A 17,747-nucleotide genomic window follows, 5' to 3' on the forward strand; every position below is an offset into this window, starting at 1 on the left:
TGTATTTCAAAACACAATCATTACATAAACAACATTGCTATCTCTACTGTATATAGAGAACAATCACCTAAGTGAGGAGCACTATGAAACTATCACAAGCAGATTCCTAATAATCATTTTGAAATGTCATTATATACCACACATAATATTTAATTTGATCTACATATACAAGATTACTCCCACTTTTAGGATGAAATAAGACAAATACAACAGCAATAAACACACACATCACACATTTTATTTTATTTATTATAATAAGCAACAAATTGCAGATATATTATTATTCCAACGGCATCTATGACTGTATTCCATCTATACATTTTAATCCACACAATGGGGCAGTCTATGAAATGAATGAGTCAGACACACACTCAGATTTCCGTTTTATCCTCCTATGGATTAACGAATCTGATTGGCTCCCCCCTTACCTATCATAGCAAGGGATAGGAGAATTTTAATAGACTCTGAAAGTATATAAACGGACACAGGGGACGTCTTACTACTATCCCTCCTCCCCCTGAAGAAGCGTGGCAGACACGTGAAACGTGCATCGGGACGTAAGGCGTCACAGTCAGTGACGTCACTCGAGTGGCGACTTGCAAACACCAGCATCAGGAACAGGCTTGTATTGATACAAACAGCGCAATTGGCAGCCATTAATCACTCTGATGAGGCTACTATGGCACTTCTTGAGCATAAGTATATGGATATATATTGATACAAACTATAGTTATACTGCGCTATCTGGGAGCTTATTTAGGCAACTAGAGGAAGTATTCTCTAATGCATACTGCTGATACACTATTACCTTAGTGATCATTGAGACTCCATAGTGCAGGTATTTACCGATCTAAAATAACATGTAATTGGTACGCATAGCACCAGAGCACTTGGAGTACCCAGCAGCCCACAGCAGACAAACAGAGCCATCTGTATACTGTGAGATAAGCAGTGACATATATACTATTCTGCTGCATAACTATTGTCTCTAGTTTTGGTTGTCCACATGCTCCTAGATCGAGTGATATAGCATTGATATAGAGACATTTGCCCATCTATATGTGATAACGCTGTGAATCAGATACATCATAGACTTGCCTTACCTTTGGAAATTGTGAGATATTACTATCAGATGCGGTTTTTGATAGTCTTGGATATATAGATACATGGTATTATACCTATTCATATATGAATCAATACATATCCACCACTCAACTAATAGGGATTTTTAATAATCTATATGTGTTTTTAATATTTATGTAGATTTAATACAATTTTATTATTTTTTTGATTTTCTCTGTGATTCTGGGAACAACTCAGACAGTCAGTATTGAACTGTAGGACCATTTATGTCCAACAAATATGACTTTACTTAGATGACATGAGTTTGCTAATGATAAGGGAATCTTTTCTGATCAATCTATTTGGTCACCACCGATACTACTGTATACAATACCCTTAAAGCACCAGTCACTGACATCTTTTCACTCTAGCTACTCAAGGTGTTAGCGGTCTTCTTCACGCATTTAATACATTTTTAATGAGGCTGATCCTCTGTGAAAAGCTTTCCCCCCACAATGTAATTGGAAATGGTTTGTCCCATGTATGAATCCTGTGGTGGGCGAGGTGGCGGCTCATTTGAGAAAAGCTTTGCCCACACTCTGTACATGTGAATGGTTTCTCCCCTGTATGTATCCTCTGGTGTAAGAGGAGGTTGTTCTTAGCCCTGTGCGGTCCAATTAATTTTCCCTAAGAGCACCAGCAAGTCTAATTTATTTTCCAGAAAAAAACCACATACGGCTTTTTATTTTACTGCGCGCTCTCACTGCGCACGCGCTTTCACTGAGCACGCGCTCTCACTGAGCACGCGCTCTCACTGAGCACGCGCTCTCACTGAGCACGCGCTCTCACTGAGCACACTTACTACGCGCGCGCTCTAAATGCTCTAAAGATCTTATCTTTGCGCGCGCACCCGCAATTTTTGCGCGCGCGCAATCTTTCTGCATACCTCCGATATCAGCTGCTTTGTCTGCTGGGGCTGGGTGCAGGGCTGGGGGGTGGAGGAGGGATCAGTGCAGCTGCTCGGAGAAGGGGAATGCAGGGGCCTCACAGCACACACACACCACACACACACAGCCCCCCCCTACACCCTACCCCAGATGTCAGCTGCTTTGTCTGCCTGTGCGGTTCGGTGCAGGATTGGGGGGGGGGAGGGAGGAGAGGAATCAGTGCAGCTGCTGGGAGAAGGGGTCTCACAGAACACACACAGCCAGCCCCCTCCCCCCCACCTCTGATGTCAGTGCTGGGAGAAAAGGAATGCAGGGGACTCACAGCACACGTACAGATGTGTCAGCTGCTTTGTCTGCCTGTGGGGATCGGTGCGGGGCTGTGGGGTGGATCGGTGCAGGGCTGGGGGGGGGGCGGGGGAGGAGGGATCAGTGCGGCTGCTGAGAGAAGGGGACTCAGCACACACACACACCACACACACGCACAGCCCCCCCCCTACCTCCGCTGTCGGCTGCTTTGTCTGCCTGTGCGGATTGGTGCGGGGCTGTGGGGGGGGGCAGTTTGTGAGGCAGATAGGTGCAGGGCTGGGGGGGGGGGGGCGGGGGAGGGATCAGTGCTGCTGCTGAGAGAAGGGGATTGCAGGGGACTTGTGCTGCAGCCGTCGCCTCGCTCCACATCTTCCTTCCTCCACCTCCCGATCCGACATTGGACCGCAAGTGGCAAAATATTTTGGCGGATATATTCCGACATTGGACCGGAAAGGGTTAATACAGAATGGTTTCCCACACTCTGTAGATGTGAATCATTTCTCTCCTGTATGAATCCTCTCGTGTCTGAGGAGTTTTCTTTTAGTACTGAATTGTTTCTCACACACTGTACATGTGAATGGTTTCTCCCCTATATGAATCCGCTCATGGTTGCAGAGATGTGTCTTCTGAGAAAAGCTTTTACTACATTCTGTACATGTGAATGGTTTCTCCCCTGTATGAGTCATCTGGTGTCTGAGGAGGTTTTTCTTAACATGGAATTGTTTCCCACACTCTGTACATGTGAAGGGTTTCTCTCCAGTATGAGTCATCTGGTGACCGAGGAGGCTTTTCTTAATACTGAATTGTTTCCCACATTCTGTACATGTGAATGGTTTTTCTCCTGTATGAGTCATCTGGTGTATGAGGAGGTTGCTCTTAATACTGAATTGTTTCCCACACTCTGTACATGTGAATGGTTTCTCCCCTGTATGAGTCATCTGGTGACTGAGGAGGTTTTTCTTAATACTGAATTGTTTCCCACACTCTGTACATGTGAATGGTTTCTCCCCTGTATGAATCCGCTCATGGATGAGGAGCCCCGCCTTTGTAGAAAAGCTTTTACTACACTCTGTACATGTGAATGGTTTCTCCCCTGTATGAGTCATCTGGTGACGAAGGAAGTGGCTCTTAGTATTGAATTGTTTCCCACACTCTGTACATGTGAATGGTTTCTCTCCTGTATGAATCCTCTGGTGTTTGAGGAGACGGCTCTTAATTGTGAATTGTTTCCCACACTCTGTACATGTGAATGGTTTCTCCCCTGTATGAATCAGCTCATGGATGAGGAGTCCCGCCTTTGTATAAAAGCTTTTACTACACTCTGTACATGTGAATGGTTTCTCCCCTATATGAATCCGCTCATGGTTGCAGAGATGTGTCTTCTGAGAAAAGCTTTTACTACATTCTGTACATGTGAATGGTTTCTCCCCTGTATGAGTCATCTTGTGTCTGAGGAGGTTTTTCTTAACATGGAATTGTTTCCCACACTCTGTACATGTGAAGGGTTTCTCCCCTGTATGAGTCATCTGGTGACGAAGGAAGTTGCTCTTAGTATTGAATTGTTTCCCACACTCTGCACATGTGAATGGGTTTTCCCCTCTATGAATCCACTCATGGATGAGGAGTTCTTTCTTTATAGAAAAGCTTTTACCACACTCTGTACATGTGAATGGTTTCTCCCCTGTATGAATCCGCTCATGGTTGAGGAGATCTGCCTTCTGAGAAAAGCTTTTACTACACTCTGAACATGTGAATGGTTTCTCCCCTGTATGAACCCTCTGATGATTGCGGAGGGTCCTCTTGGTACCTAACTGTTTCCCACACACTGTACAAGTAAAATGAGTCACTGATGTCTGAATCATCTGGTGTGAAAGAAGTTTCCCCTTCAGTGACAAACTGCTCCCACCATCTGTACATATAAAGGTTTGCTCACTAGCGGAGACACAAAGGTGTGTGAGCAGGTCCCTGTCCAGTGAGAAGCTTTTGCCACACTGACAACAGAGAAAAGGCTGATCACCACGGCTTCTTCTTAAATCTCTCGCATACCTTTTGCTGGACCCATATTTAGAGTCCGTCTCCGCTGTGTGCTGTATAAGCTCTGTAAATTCACCATCATGTGGCACTGGTTCCCTGCACGTGTCTAAAATGTGGCAGGAATCATTGTTTTTTGGCACTTCTGGGCTGCGAGTAGTCAGACAGCTTCTGGATGTATCAGAGCTCAAGTTCTGTTCCTCATTCAGGCCGTTCTCTAACAGAAGTAAACAAAAAAAGACAGAACAAATGTTTTCAATCTGTAAATCAAATTACTGAACGCAAATTACAAATCCAACACTGAAGAATTTATTTCACCGATACTTAATTAACAAAATATTCTCTTCACCCAGGGTTTTAAAATTGTGGCACATTTTGGCACATGGACATCCAGTGACCCCTAATGACTGTGGTGGTTCCCGGAGGCCTGAAATGTATTTGTAGCAGCTCTCACAGTGAAATCATTGATACATATGTAACCCATATTCCCCCCCCCCCCCCATCGCAGATATGGTGTATGTAGGGGGATCTATATGCATTACCCAGTGTGGTGCTTCTACCTGTTAGGTTCACAGGGGGCCTAAGCCTCCGCCACGGAGAGCCTGGGGTATAACCTCTTACTTGGTGCAGCGCCTCCACCTGCGATGGCTCCCACCAGAGGGGGAGTGGTTCCTCGCAGGAAATATACATATATCACTCCAGTACGTAGGTAAAACAATCAATGACTTTACTGGCAGGCCATATCGTACACATATGCACATATATATCAACCGGTGTCCCTCCCTAGAGGAGACACTATACCCGGCGTCGCGTAGGACGCTACCTCCACCTCCACTGGATGATCCCACCCAATGTCCCATAACCCTACACAGTAATCCCCCACCCTCAAGTGAGAATGATATGTGTGACTGCGCAGCCACTATGTCCCTTGTGAATATGATAGTAATCGTTGGTGCACTTGTAGGTTACCTGCCGGGCACTCCGGTGCCCGGACCTGCCAAGGGACTTCACAAAGGATCCTGTCGTCGACTGTGCACCGGAACTACCGTCTGGGGCGATCCCACCCGGATGTCTGATGCAGCAACAGCAAGGGTCTGAGCCCAAACCTCTGCACGGTCGCGCAGCTTCTGCTGTGTCCCTATCTGGCTCTAGACAGTAAGTGGCAGGGTCCCTATCCTGGGGGCTATCCCTGACACAACTTACACTACAGGGTGGCTCAGGGCTAGCTGGGGCCCTGGGGGCTGATGGCCTAGTGCAGGTAGTCACTGACTCCTGCACCCTACCTCCTTCCCTCAGCTTCTCCTGGCACCAACTCACTAGCGTGCTTCAAGCCCGCAAACTGTATCTTTTTTTCTCCTGCAGGGCCATCCTCCAGCCCTATTGGCTCCCTGGCATCACGAGGGGCGCTGCTGAAGCTCATGGGACTTGTAGTCCCTTCCAAGAGCCTTCCCTGGTAGGCTAGGGTTCGCGCGCTTCTCACTGCGCATGCGCGACCTGTCTGTGAGCCTCCCGGTACCTCTGTCTCCTGCGCATGCGCAACGCAACCCGCAATGGCGGCTTCCTTCACCGCGAGCCGCCAGGACCCTCGCGACGCGACCGCGGCCCTAGCAACGGCCCGATCGCGTCCCCAGCAACCAGCCGCATCTCTGAGGTAGCGCACTGCTCGTGCACCTGCACCCTCACCTCCTCACGAGCGGTGGCTGTGAACCCAAGAAGGAGGGGGGTCAGCTCTAAAAAAGGGAACCTGGCTACATCCTCCTCCTGGTGAAAAATCCAACGTCCCCGCTTGGGGAACGACGTCACTCGGCATAAGGTTTTACAATAAAAATGCATAGCATGATACGTACAACTTAACACGGTTGACTTTACACCACAGGGTACAAGACAGATCATATATGATAACTGAGGTCAGCTGAGACCATTTGTGGGGTGCCCTCAACTGATCAGGTGGGGGTACCTCACTTTTGCATTTGTGAGCCTACCCTAGGAGAATCTCTTGACAATCGTGCTCAGGGGTAACAGTCACTAGCTCCTCTATACTTCCTCCCCCTGGTGGAAGGAATAGTGCAATGTCTCTTGGCCAGACCTTTACCCAGCCATCCGCCTTGCACTTGCGGTATACTGGGAGGTCCTGACCTTTTCCTCTGTCCATGACACGCTGAACAAACCGCTCCGTGTTGCGCATGAAGAAGGCAACGATTGGCCTAGCTGGCATGGTACATGCTTTGTTGGCTCCATTAGCCACTTCTGAAGTGATGCCTTCTGGATACATCACGAGCTCAGGGTCTTGAGACAGACGACCCTGGTGATCCTTTACAGAGAAGTAAGCACCGGGCAGGGCCGCTTCACCGGATATCTCCACCACATCCTGCAGGGAGTAAAAGGTTGGAGCCTCACCGCTGCATTGACTCTCGGTGGCCAACAGGTCCTCGGGGACACTGTCAGTTCCCACCCAGGCTGTCGTGGGACCTGTCCCCGGCTCTTCTGGGGCAGTCCATTCACTTTCGGCAAACTCGGGAGCGTGCGATCCCAGTCCTGGGACCATTTGGGTTGGAGCGCACGGGCTCACACTCAGGTCATGAGACTTTTCTACGGCCGCCTCCATCGGGGTCTGCGGGGAGTAAGGAGGTTCCTCACCACTCCGCTGGCTTGCGACGTGTTCCTCTTTGTTACCGCTGGGGTGGATCGCCGGTAGGCGCATCGCCACCGATGTTACACCAACCTCTTCCTCTGAGGATATCACGATCGGATACTCCGCACGGGAGTCACCGGGTTCTTCTGCGATACAACCAGTGGGTATAAGTACGAAGCTGGCGTGCTCCGGTATCTCCACTGCGGTCGCGCTCTTCTCCGCCGACAGTTTGCTCGGCTCCGTAGCTGGCTGGGCCTTGGTCCTTCCCGCTGGGTTGCCACGGGGCACTAGGGCAGCTTCGTCTTTCATCTCCGGCACCTCCATGGTGGAGGTAGAGAGGTTAACGGCATCTTCCTCCGTGGTTTCTGCTCTGTGGTTCCTGCTCGGGAACCGGGTCTGGGACCAACATCTGCAGCTCGGCCTTCGGTGGCTCCAGCTCCGGGCCTGGATCTAGAGGGTCCATTTGGGCATACGGGCCCTCCACAGCTGAGGGAGGGGGACCAGCAGCGGCGTTGGCCACCGGGGTAGAGACATCGGGCGCCTCTTTCCCCACGGGTTCCGCTGTCGGAGGTTCTGGCTCTACCACTAGGATGCCCCCTTTGAGAGGGTCTGGAACCGTGTCTGCAACATGGTTTTGGACACACGGGTCCCCGGAGGCCTTTGACATTAGAAAAAAAACGACTATCAGCATAACTCATGGTAATAGAGAGGTCAGGCTCCTCCTCTTCTTCCTCGGCTGAAAAAAAATCTGTTACGGCAACAGGGTCGGGTTGAAACTCACTGTGCTTGCTCCCCCTGGTGGAATCTAGAGGAGGGGCACGCTCTTTCAAGGAGCGGTTCTGTCTTGGCGCTGCGTCACTCACGTTGCGGGGGCAGGGTTCGGGCTTTCGCGAAAAACCTGGACAGGTTGTTGCGACACATTTTGGTTCCTGCTGAAGACAAGCAACACGTGCGCTCTCCTGGTTTGGCGGGAGACGCCATTTTACTGGGTCGGCGTAGACTAAGGGGTACTCCTCAGATGGGGCCCCTGGCAGAAACAGTGTGGAGGGTGCTTCTGACAAGCATATATCCTCAGTGTGGGTTGCCACAAAAAGTATCGTTTTCCATAGGGACGTGGGGTCGTGTTCTTCCGCTAAGACACCCAGCAATTTTACGCACATAATACTCGACCCTGACCGTGGGTATAGTTGCGGGAAGGCCTCCTACCGCCATCACCTGGCCGGGTTCCATATATTGCCTCAAAGCCCAGGCAAGGACCTCGTGTCCGGACTTTACAACCATGATGTACAAATTTCAAAAAAATGAAATAAGGCACCCCAGGTCTGATCTCAGCAGCGCCTCCAAATGTAACCCATATTCCCCCCCCCAATCGCAGATATGATGTATGTAGGGGGATCTATATGCATTACCCAGTGTGGTGCTTCTACCTGTTAGGTTCACAGGGAGCCTAAGCCTCTGCCACGGAGAGCCTGGGGTACGTATGACAATATGTATAACCTCTTACTTGGTGTAGCGCCTCCACCTGCGATGGCTCCCACCAGAGGGGGAGTGGTTCCTCGCAGGAAATATACATATATCACTCCACAACGTAGGTAAAACAATCAATGACTTTACTGGCAGGCCATATCGTACACATATGCACATATATATCAACCGGTGTCCCTCCCTAGAGGAGACACTATACCCGGCGTCGCGTAGGACGCTACCTCCACCTCCACCTCCACTGGATGATCCCACCAATGTCCCGTAACCCTACACAGTAATGCCCCACCCTCAAGTGAGAATGATATGTGTGACTGCGCAGCCACTATGTCCCTTGTGAATATGATAGTAATCATATTACTATCATAATATAGTTGGTGCACTTGTAGGTTACCTGCCGGGCACTCCGGTGCCCGGACCTGCCAAGGGACTTCACAAAGGATCCAGACGTCGACTGTACACCGGAACTACCATCCGGGGCGATCCCACCCGGATGTCTGATGCAGCAACAGCAAGGGTCTGAGCCCAAACCTCGGCACGGACGAGCAGCTTCTGCTGTGTCCCATCTGGCTCTAGACAGTAAGTGGCAGGGTCCCTATCCTGGGGGCTGTCCCTGACACAACTTACACTACAGGGTGGCTCAGGGCTAGCTGGGGCCTTGGGGGTTGCTGGCCTAGTGCAGGGAGTCACTGACTCCTGCACCCTACCTCCTTCCCCTAGCTTCTCCTGGCTCCAACTCACTAGCGTGCTCCAAGCCCGCGAACTGTATCTCTTTTCTCCTGCAGGGCCATCCTCCAGCCCTATTGGCTCCCTGGCGTCACATGGGGCGCTGCTGAGGCTCATGGGACTTATAGTCCCTTCCAAGAGCCATCCCTGGTAGGCTAGGGTTCGCGCGCTTCTCACTGCGCATGCGCGACCTGTCTGTGAGCCTCCCGGTACCTCAGTCTCCTGCGCATGCGCAACGCAACCTGCAATGGCGGCTTCCTTCACCGCGAGCCGCCGGGACCCTCGCGACGCGCCCCTAGCAACGGCCTGATCATTTCCCCGGCAACCGGCCGCATCTCTGAGGTAGCGCACTGCTCGCGCACCTGCCCCCTCACCTCCTCGCGAGCGGCGGCTGTGAGCCCAAGAAGGAGAAGATATCAGAAGATATCACAACAAGCTACTTGTAAGCTAATGGCTAGCAGTTACAGTATGCTAACAATCCATTCCTAACTATGCAGAGATTATTTAGCTAATATGCATTGTCATACTCACAAACACAAAGATATTATGATAGGTCAGCCAGTCTCAGCTAAGTCTCATCTCGGTTCTAATCAATATGGAGTCATGCAAACTTATATATAGCATCTTATTGTTTGATGCGTACGTGCCAAACGTGTAATATGTGACCATACTCTGTGGTTAGTGACGTATGTTGTTTATCAGAATTTACAGTTACTGACGTATGATTTGTTTCAGCATTTACCGTTTGACCACGGCCTGTTTACGCGAGTTAGTTCCTCTTTTATTTGGATGTACCTATGTCCCAATATCCTTTTCATTTCTCAGCAAAACAACCTATTATTTCTAAGACAAAAAACTAGGATTTTAACAATATGCTCGAAGCTGTACTAGGCCTTATAATGATACTATATATATATATGTACCTGTGACCTGTAGTAATTATGCTATATATGCCATAAGATACCTGTAATCCATAACAGGGGGTCAGCTCTAAAAAAGGGAACCTGGCTACAATGTATTTGTAGCAGCTCTCACAGTGAAATCATTGATACATATATAACTTGTATTTATTACTGTATTCATTATTTAAGGATACATGTACATCCTCCAAATAATTAACTTTGAAAATGTCCATGAGCAGTAAAGTTAAGGAACTCCTGGTCTATCATATTAGTGCGTTAATAATATCAACTAAACCAGACAGCAACCTATAGTGTAAAGATACTGTAGATGCCCATGTATGTATGTCTTTATTTATATAAGGCCCGCAGTGTACTCAGCGCTTTACAGCAGAAACAATACAGTACAGGGAATTATAATACAATAAGTGCAACAAACAAAATCAGACAATAGGAACGGAAATCCCTGCCCTGGAGAGCTTACAATCTAAGTGATGCAATGACTACACTGCCCATGTAATCTTCTGCCATAAAACCCACAAATTAAACCTGCTCCATTTTGTGTCATATTTTGCCAGTCACAAATACTATTCATATAATTTCCCAAGCACGCGGCCTTGGTGTAATATTTGACTCCTCTCTTTCCTTCTCCTCTCACATTCAAAACAAAGAAAAAAAGGAGCACTGCAGAAAAGAATAACTGGAGGCAAAAGTAGAAAAAATAAGATTAATTGAGACACAGCCTAAGTTAAAAGAGAAACCTCCAACGTGTTTCTCGCCATGGGCGCTTTATCACAGAGTGGTTTCCTGAGTCTAGAGTGTGTCACGTTATAGGCACTCCCCGCCGGAAACACTGCCTACCTGTATCAAAGGTAAAAAAGTCCCATGAGAATAAAACAGTCCGGGGAAAATGTAACCACGGAAAGAAGGCAGTATAACTATGGGGGAGAAACCCAGCAAAAGGACACAATAAAGAATACAATAACAATAAACTTAAATAGATTCATAAGGACAATAAAAATTAAATGAAAAAGCATCAAATTTAAAAATGGATAAGATGTGGAGAGAATAAAATTATTTAAATTAACTGCAACACCAAATAATATAATCATGTAATAATATACATATAATAAATGTAAATTCAACTACCAAGGCAAAGAAAAATTTGAATCTTCAAAAAGGGAATATACAGTTAGGTCCGGAAATAATTGGACACTGATACAAGTTTTATTATTTCGGCTGTGTACGAAAATAAATTCAAGTTATAGTTAAATAATGAATATGGGCTTAAAGTGCAGTATATGAGCTTTAATTTGAGGGTATTCACATCCAAATTGGAGGAAGGGTTTAGGAATTACATCTCTTTAATATGTAGGCCCCCCTTTTTCAAGGGAACAAAAGTAATTGGACAATTGGCTCAAAAGCTGTTTCATGGACAGGTGTGGGCTATTCCTTCGTTATTTCATCATCAATTAAGCAGGTAAAAGGTCTGGAGTTGATTCCAGGTGTGGCATTTGCATTTGGAAGCTGTTGCTGTCAACCCACAACATGCGGTCAAAGGAGCTCTCAATGCAAGTGAAAAAGGGCATCCTTAGGCTGCAAAAAAAAAAAACATCAGAGAGATAGCAGGAATATTAAGAGTGGCCAAATCAACAGTTTGGTACAATCTGAGAAAAAAAAGAACGCACTGGTGAGATCTACAACACAAAAAGGCCAGAATGTCCACGGAAGACAACAGTGGGGGATGATCGTAGGATCCTTTCCATGGTAAAAAAAAACCCCTTCACAACATCCAGCCAAGTGAAGAACACTCTCCAGGAGCTAGGCATATCATTATCCAAGTCTACCATAAAGAGAAGACTTCACGCGATCAAATACAGAGGGTTAACCACAAGGTGCAAACCATTCATAAGCCTCAAGAATAGAAAGGCCACATTAGACATTGTCAAAAAATATCTCAAAAAGCCAGCCCAGTTCTGGAACAGCATTCTTTGGACAGATGAAACGAAGATCAACCTGTACCAGAATGGTGGGAAGAAAAAAGTATGGAGAAGGCTTGGAATGGCTCATGATCCGAAGCATACCACATCATCTGTAAAACACGGTGGGGGCAGTGTGATGGCATGGGCATGCATAGCTTACAATGGCACTGGGTCACTAGTGTTTATTGATGATGTGACAGAAGACAGAAGCAGCCAGATGAATTCTGAAGTGTATAGGGATATATTGTCTGCTCAGATTCAGCCAAATTCAGCTAAGTTGATTGGATGGCGCTTCATTTTACAGATGGACAATGACCCAAAACATACTGCGAAAGCAACCCAGGAGTTTTTTAAGGCAAAGAAGTGGAATATTCTGCAATGACCAAGTCAATCACCTGATCTCAACCCGATCGAGCATGCATTTCACTTGCTGAAGACAAAACTTAAGGCAGAAAGACCCACGAACAAACAACAACTGAAGACAGCTGCAGTAAAGGCCTGGCAAAGCATCTCAAAGGAGGAAACCCAGCGTTTGGTGATGTCTATGCGTTCCAGACTTCAAGCAGTCATTGCCTGCAAAAGATTCTCAACAAAGTATTAAAAATTAACATTTTATTTATGATTGTGTTAATTTGTCCAATTACATTTGAGCCCCTGAAATAAGGAGACTGTGTATGAAAATGGTCGCAAATCCTAAACGTTTCATACAATATTTTTGCTCAACCCCTTGAATTAAACTTGAAAGTCTGCACCTCTATTGCATCTCGATTGTTTCATTTTAAAATCCACTGTGGTGGCGTACAGAGCCAAAATTATGAAAATTGTGACAGTGTCCAATTATTTTCAGACCTAACTGTACATAATGAATAAGATGTAAATAAATAAACCACACTGAGAAAATTGCCATATTAAGGATACAATACTACTCATCAAATGTGACTAGAGAGACACATATGTATCTCAATGATAGAAACATATGTATATGAAACACACAGTATTATATAACCTGAGAATGGGCAAAGGAATAATATAGCTTAGAGAAAATGTTTTAGGTCCCATTCTGTATTAATCCCAAAAGGGGATAGAGTATTATAAGTGAGTGGGTCCAAAACATCTCACGCTGATTAAGCTGTTTAATTCTATCATCCCCTCGTGTAGGAACAGGTATAGATTCAACCCCCTCGTGTTGGAACAGGTATGGATTCAATCCCCTCGTGTACGGACAGGTATAGATTCAACCCCCTTGTGTAGGGACAGGTATACTGCACCGACACACTTTATTCGAGCAAATACCCGGTATGTACCTGGCAGATACCTGGAATGCGCCGCTCCTCACCTCTGACAAGCCCCGTTGCATTTGCCTTCCCAGCCTGGGTTCATGCCTGGCTGATGGGCGGCTGATCTGTTAAATGATAATGATTAGGATTTAATAGGCTGCAATGCTTCGCGTGTCTACCAGATGGCATAAATTCATGAATTGTAATGCAGTATATATATATGTACTGTGCAGTATTGCAGCCAGCGGGAATAAAATGCTTCAATCCCTGCTGGAAAATAACTCAATGCACTCGGGCAGAAAACAGTCACAAACCTCAATACACCCGGGTATACCCGAATTCGTGGGACTAGCCGAGCTCGAATAAAGTGTGTCGCCAGTGTACATTCAATCCCCTCGTGTAGGGACAGGTATAGATTCAATCGCTGAAAAATGACAGGTGGACAAGTTTCCCAATGTACAATTTGTAAAATGTTTGGAAACTGGAAGCAACTGATCTAGATTTTTTAATAGAACGAATGTGCTCCATAATTCTGACCTTCACTGGTCCGATTGTCCGCCCAACGAATCCTCGACCACAACCGCAGGTTAAGTAATAAATCACAATATTACAATGAATAAAAACTGGAATTGTGTGTCTTTTCTTACTGTGTACAATATCAATAGATTTGATAGGATTGGCATAGCAACAAATACAACATTTACCATATTTGAAAAAAAAAAAAAAACATGTATTAAATTTGATTCATGAACACGGTCTGACCTGGAGGTAAATAAACTAGGCGAAAGATAGTTTGCCAAGGATTTAGCCTTTCTAAATGCAAATTTTGGTCCTGGTTCAATTGGCTCTAAGGTCTTCCTCCAAGGTGAGCACTTCCAATGTTTCTGGATGATTGAGCGGATTTGATCTATGCCGTGTAATAAACAGCGGATTGGACCCTTCGGGAGTGCCCTGGTCTCTCCTTGATTTAAACCCCCTGCCTAGAACCAGTTGAACCATAAGACAGTAACTCAGCAGGAGTACAGAGTTTGGCATTCATGTAAGCCTCCTCTGTATCCCTGTTCTGCAGCCCCTGACAGAAAATCTGTTTGCCAATTCGGTGACCTGTTGATGAAAAGAATCCTCGTTAGAGCAAAGCCGCCTTAGGCGGAGGAATTGGCCACGGATGAGTGACCTGGGTTGATTGCTATCCACTTTAAGAAAGGTATTCCTGGAATTTTGTTTCCTATAAATGTCAGTCTGTATTTCTCCTGTAATGCCAATAAATAAAGTGATATCTAAATAGTTAATGTGATTAATGTGATTAATATGGGGTTCATAAGTAAAGTTAAGGTACAACATATTGGAATTAAGTGTATTAATGAAAGTGTCCAGTGAATGTGAATCCCCTTCCCAAATCATACTCAGGTCATCAATAGAACGCTTGTAAAAAAATAATATGATGCCGAAAAGGAATAGAATCACCAAAAATAAATGTGGATTCCCAGAAACCCATAAAAAGATTAGCATACGATGGGGCAAAGGAGGTACCCATAGCCGTACCCCGTGTCTGCAAGTAAAACTGTGACTCAAATAAAAATTATGAGTCAATAAAAATGTGATAGAATCTAAAAGAAAAGTGCGAAGTGAAATAGATAATGAGGAGACGAAGAGTAAGGGGTTAAATACTCCCCTAGCAATGCTCACAGGGAATGTCCACGTGTTAAACATACACTTTGTATCCTTTAGAATCTTGTTTTCCTTCCCAAAGAAGACTAGACCTCCATTATCCACAGAATCAATAATGTCACATATCATGTCCTTTCATAACCACTCTTGATAGACTTCCACTAGCCTTAATAGGTAAATCTTATGTGGTTGTCAGTGGTTTAGGGTACTGTAGACATATAGTATACATCACTTTCACTGTCCGGAAGAATTGCCTGGACTCTTGGGACACTGTCCCCCATCTATTAGTTAAACTATGTCTAAAGACTGGATATTATTGTGTATCTAGTGACCCTTAATGAGAGGGTATTGTTAAGCTGGGGAACAAGGTTAGTTAGGGATGGGTCACTTGAATTTATTTTCCCAAATGCGTTTTATCGCATCTATTGATGGTCAAATGCCCATAACTCTGCATTTCCAACCTTTATACGTGTCTGAGAGCCATATTGCACTTCTAACTCTGCTGCATGTGGCTTGTCCCAGAATACCCAGCAGGCTTGGGGACTTCCTATGAGAGGCAATTAACCATGAATATTCACTAAATGTGACCATGCGCCTTGTAACAAGATAACACCCCTTTGTGCAGACAAAGGGGAAAAGGTACTCACCAGAGACAGGAAATTGAACAGTTTCACTCTTTATTGGGGTCAGATGTTCCTCAGTGTTCGGTTCTTCCTTCTCTGACTTAATCTCTAAACTCTCCAGCACAACCACTGGGAAACCTGGCAATAAGAAAAGGGAAATCCATCATGTAAAGCTGGGAGTGGGGGCGCTTCTTGTGATATCAGTATACAGAAATACTCTATACTGATCCCTATGGGGGAGGGGTGAAGGGATTGATTTTACTTTGTTATTAACTCTTTGAGTGCTGAAGAAGTTTTTACCCCCAAGTGCTGAAAACATTTTGGAGCTACCAATGTTCAAACCTCAATAACAATAATATCCTCAATATAACCTTAGATAAAACATTTTTTTCATTAGGACAGGTATCTTATAATTGTATTCATGCTTTAATATTATTTCCCAAAATATTGTACACATTTCAGTCCATTTTTAAACATACTGAATAAAGACAAGTGAGGATGTAATGGTACTTACAACAAACAGGAAATGCATCTATTTCTTCCTTTATTGGGGTCAGATGTTCCTCAGTGTCGGTCTCTTCTTTCTCTGACTTAATCTCTAACCTCTCCGGTAGAACCACTGGGAAACCTGGCAACAAGAAAAGGGAAACCCATCATGTAAAGCTGGGAGTGGGGGCGCTTCTTGTGATTTCACCTCCTCTGATATTGGTATAATATAATACCTCTTGTAAAAAAATGTATTACTAGCCCTTCTGGCAGAACATGACAGAGGTGAAGATATATTATCTTCTTACCTGCTGATGGTTCTATAAGAAAATAAGATTAGTTTGGGTGTTTGACTCGCATAACTGCCAAATAATCAGATATTCCCCCCTTGCATATTCCAAAGACACTAAATTATCTCCTCTACTCACTTAACAAGCGTGGATCCATGCTGGGAGTGGGCAGCGCTGCTCTGGAGGTGCTGGCAGTGGGCAGTGGTCCTCTGGAGGTGCTGGCAGTGGTCCTCTGGAGGTGCTGGTAGTGGGAAGTGCTGCTCTGGAGGTGCTGGCAGTGGGCAGTGCTGCTCTGGAGGTGCTAGCAGTGGGCAGCGCTGCTCTGGAGGTGCTGGCAGTGGGCAGTGCTGCTCTGGAGGTGCTACCGGAGGTTACTTAATCTATATGTGTTGGGTTTTAGAATGTGCCTGTATATTAAACAGAATTGTAATGATCAGTTTTTTTTGGACAAATATACAGCATTTAGTATCAGCTCTTTCACACCTAAATCATTAACCCCAAAGGAGTCGGAGAAGACAGGGGCACCAAAAAGCACATCTGGTCCATTCGCAAACAGGAACTTAATTTCAAACACTGCAAAACTTTAATGGCTCAGGATTGTGTCACAACATAACCATCTAGAAAAGTATAAAGAGAGTCGGAGATTAGCAGCCAAAAGACCAGTAAAGTTCTCATAGTGTAAAAAAGTAACATACTGTACAGTTCCACAGTATTAAGATGTAGCCAGGTCCCCCTCTGCTTGTCGCTCCCCCCCCCACCTTGCTGGCGATCGCGGGTGCCGCCGAGCCCCATGGCGGAACCGTCGGCGGGCCGCAGGTGTGGGTGATTGCTGGGGGAGTTGTGCGGCGGTTGCGGTGTGCGGCGATCGTGAGCCAGGTACTCCCGGAGCAGGATGCCGCCATCTTAGATTGTAAAGGGGGGTTAAGGCTGCACACCACAATATATAAATAAATACATACAGTTTACCGGTGCTGCTGGTTCAAGGAAGTACCTGCCAGGAAATTCCAAAGTACACTGAGGAAAAAAGAGAGATCCAGCGCTCCACGGATTTCAAGATAATGAATTTATTGTGCCACACTAAAAAGACCTGTTGGTCGAAACGTCAAGTGACAAGGCATGTCCTTGTCACATGAAAAAGACCTGTTGGTCGAAACGTCGTGTGGCACAATAAATTCATTATCTTGAAATCCGTGGAGCGCTGGATCTCTCTTTTTTCCTCAGCCATCTTAGATTGCGCACGCATGCACAGTAAGGATTTCAGTGCGGTGGCCAGCCGGGAAGTTCGCGCATGCAATTTGTAGAGGCCCTAGACATAATGAAGGCAGAGTTCCTAAAC

General features: G+C 45.9%; 1 protein-coding gene across 1 annotated transcript; it reads right to left on the reverse strand.

Moving 5' to 3' along the window:
- Positions 1-216: 216 nt before the first annotated feature.
- LOC142476628 (uncharacterized) lies at positions 217-17,542 on the reverse strand. Its single transcript, XM_075581845.1, has 5 exons — positions 17,107-17,542; positions 16,550-16,818; positions 16,150-16,263; positions 15,660-15,773; positions 217-4,563 (listed from the first exon to the last, which is right to left on the reverse strand). The coding sequence occupies exons 2-5, from the start codon at positions 16,566-16,568 to the stop codon at positions 2,810-2,812; spliced, it is 2,001 nt and encodes a 666-aa protein (XP_075437960.1). The 5' UTR covers positions 16,569-16,818; positions 17,107-17,542; the 3' UTR covers positions 217-2,809.
- Positions 17,543-17,747: the final 205 nt, after the last annotated feature.

The sequence above is a fragment of the Ascaphus truei genome, unplaced genomic scaffold (genome assembly GCF_040206685.1).
Source record: "Ascaphus truei isolate aAscTru1 unplaced genomic scaffold, aAscTru1.hap1 HAP1_SCAFFOLD_1627, whole genome shotgun sequence".
Lineage (NCBI taxonomy): Eukaryota > Metazoa > Chordata > Amphibia > Anura > Ascaphidae > Ascaphus > Ascaphus truei.

Coding starts and splice junctions, on each gene's coding strand:
- LOC142476628 (XM_075581845.1), bottom strand. Junction 15,774..16,149: donor AGATGCATTTCCTGTTTGTT/GTAAGTACCATT, acceptor TCTTATTGCCAG/GTTTCCCAGTGGTTGTGCTG. Junction 4,564..15,659: donor TGTTCAATTTCCTGTCTCTG/GTGAGTACCTTT, acceptor TACTTCTGTTAG/AGAACGGCCTGAATGAGGAA.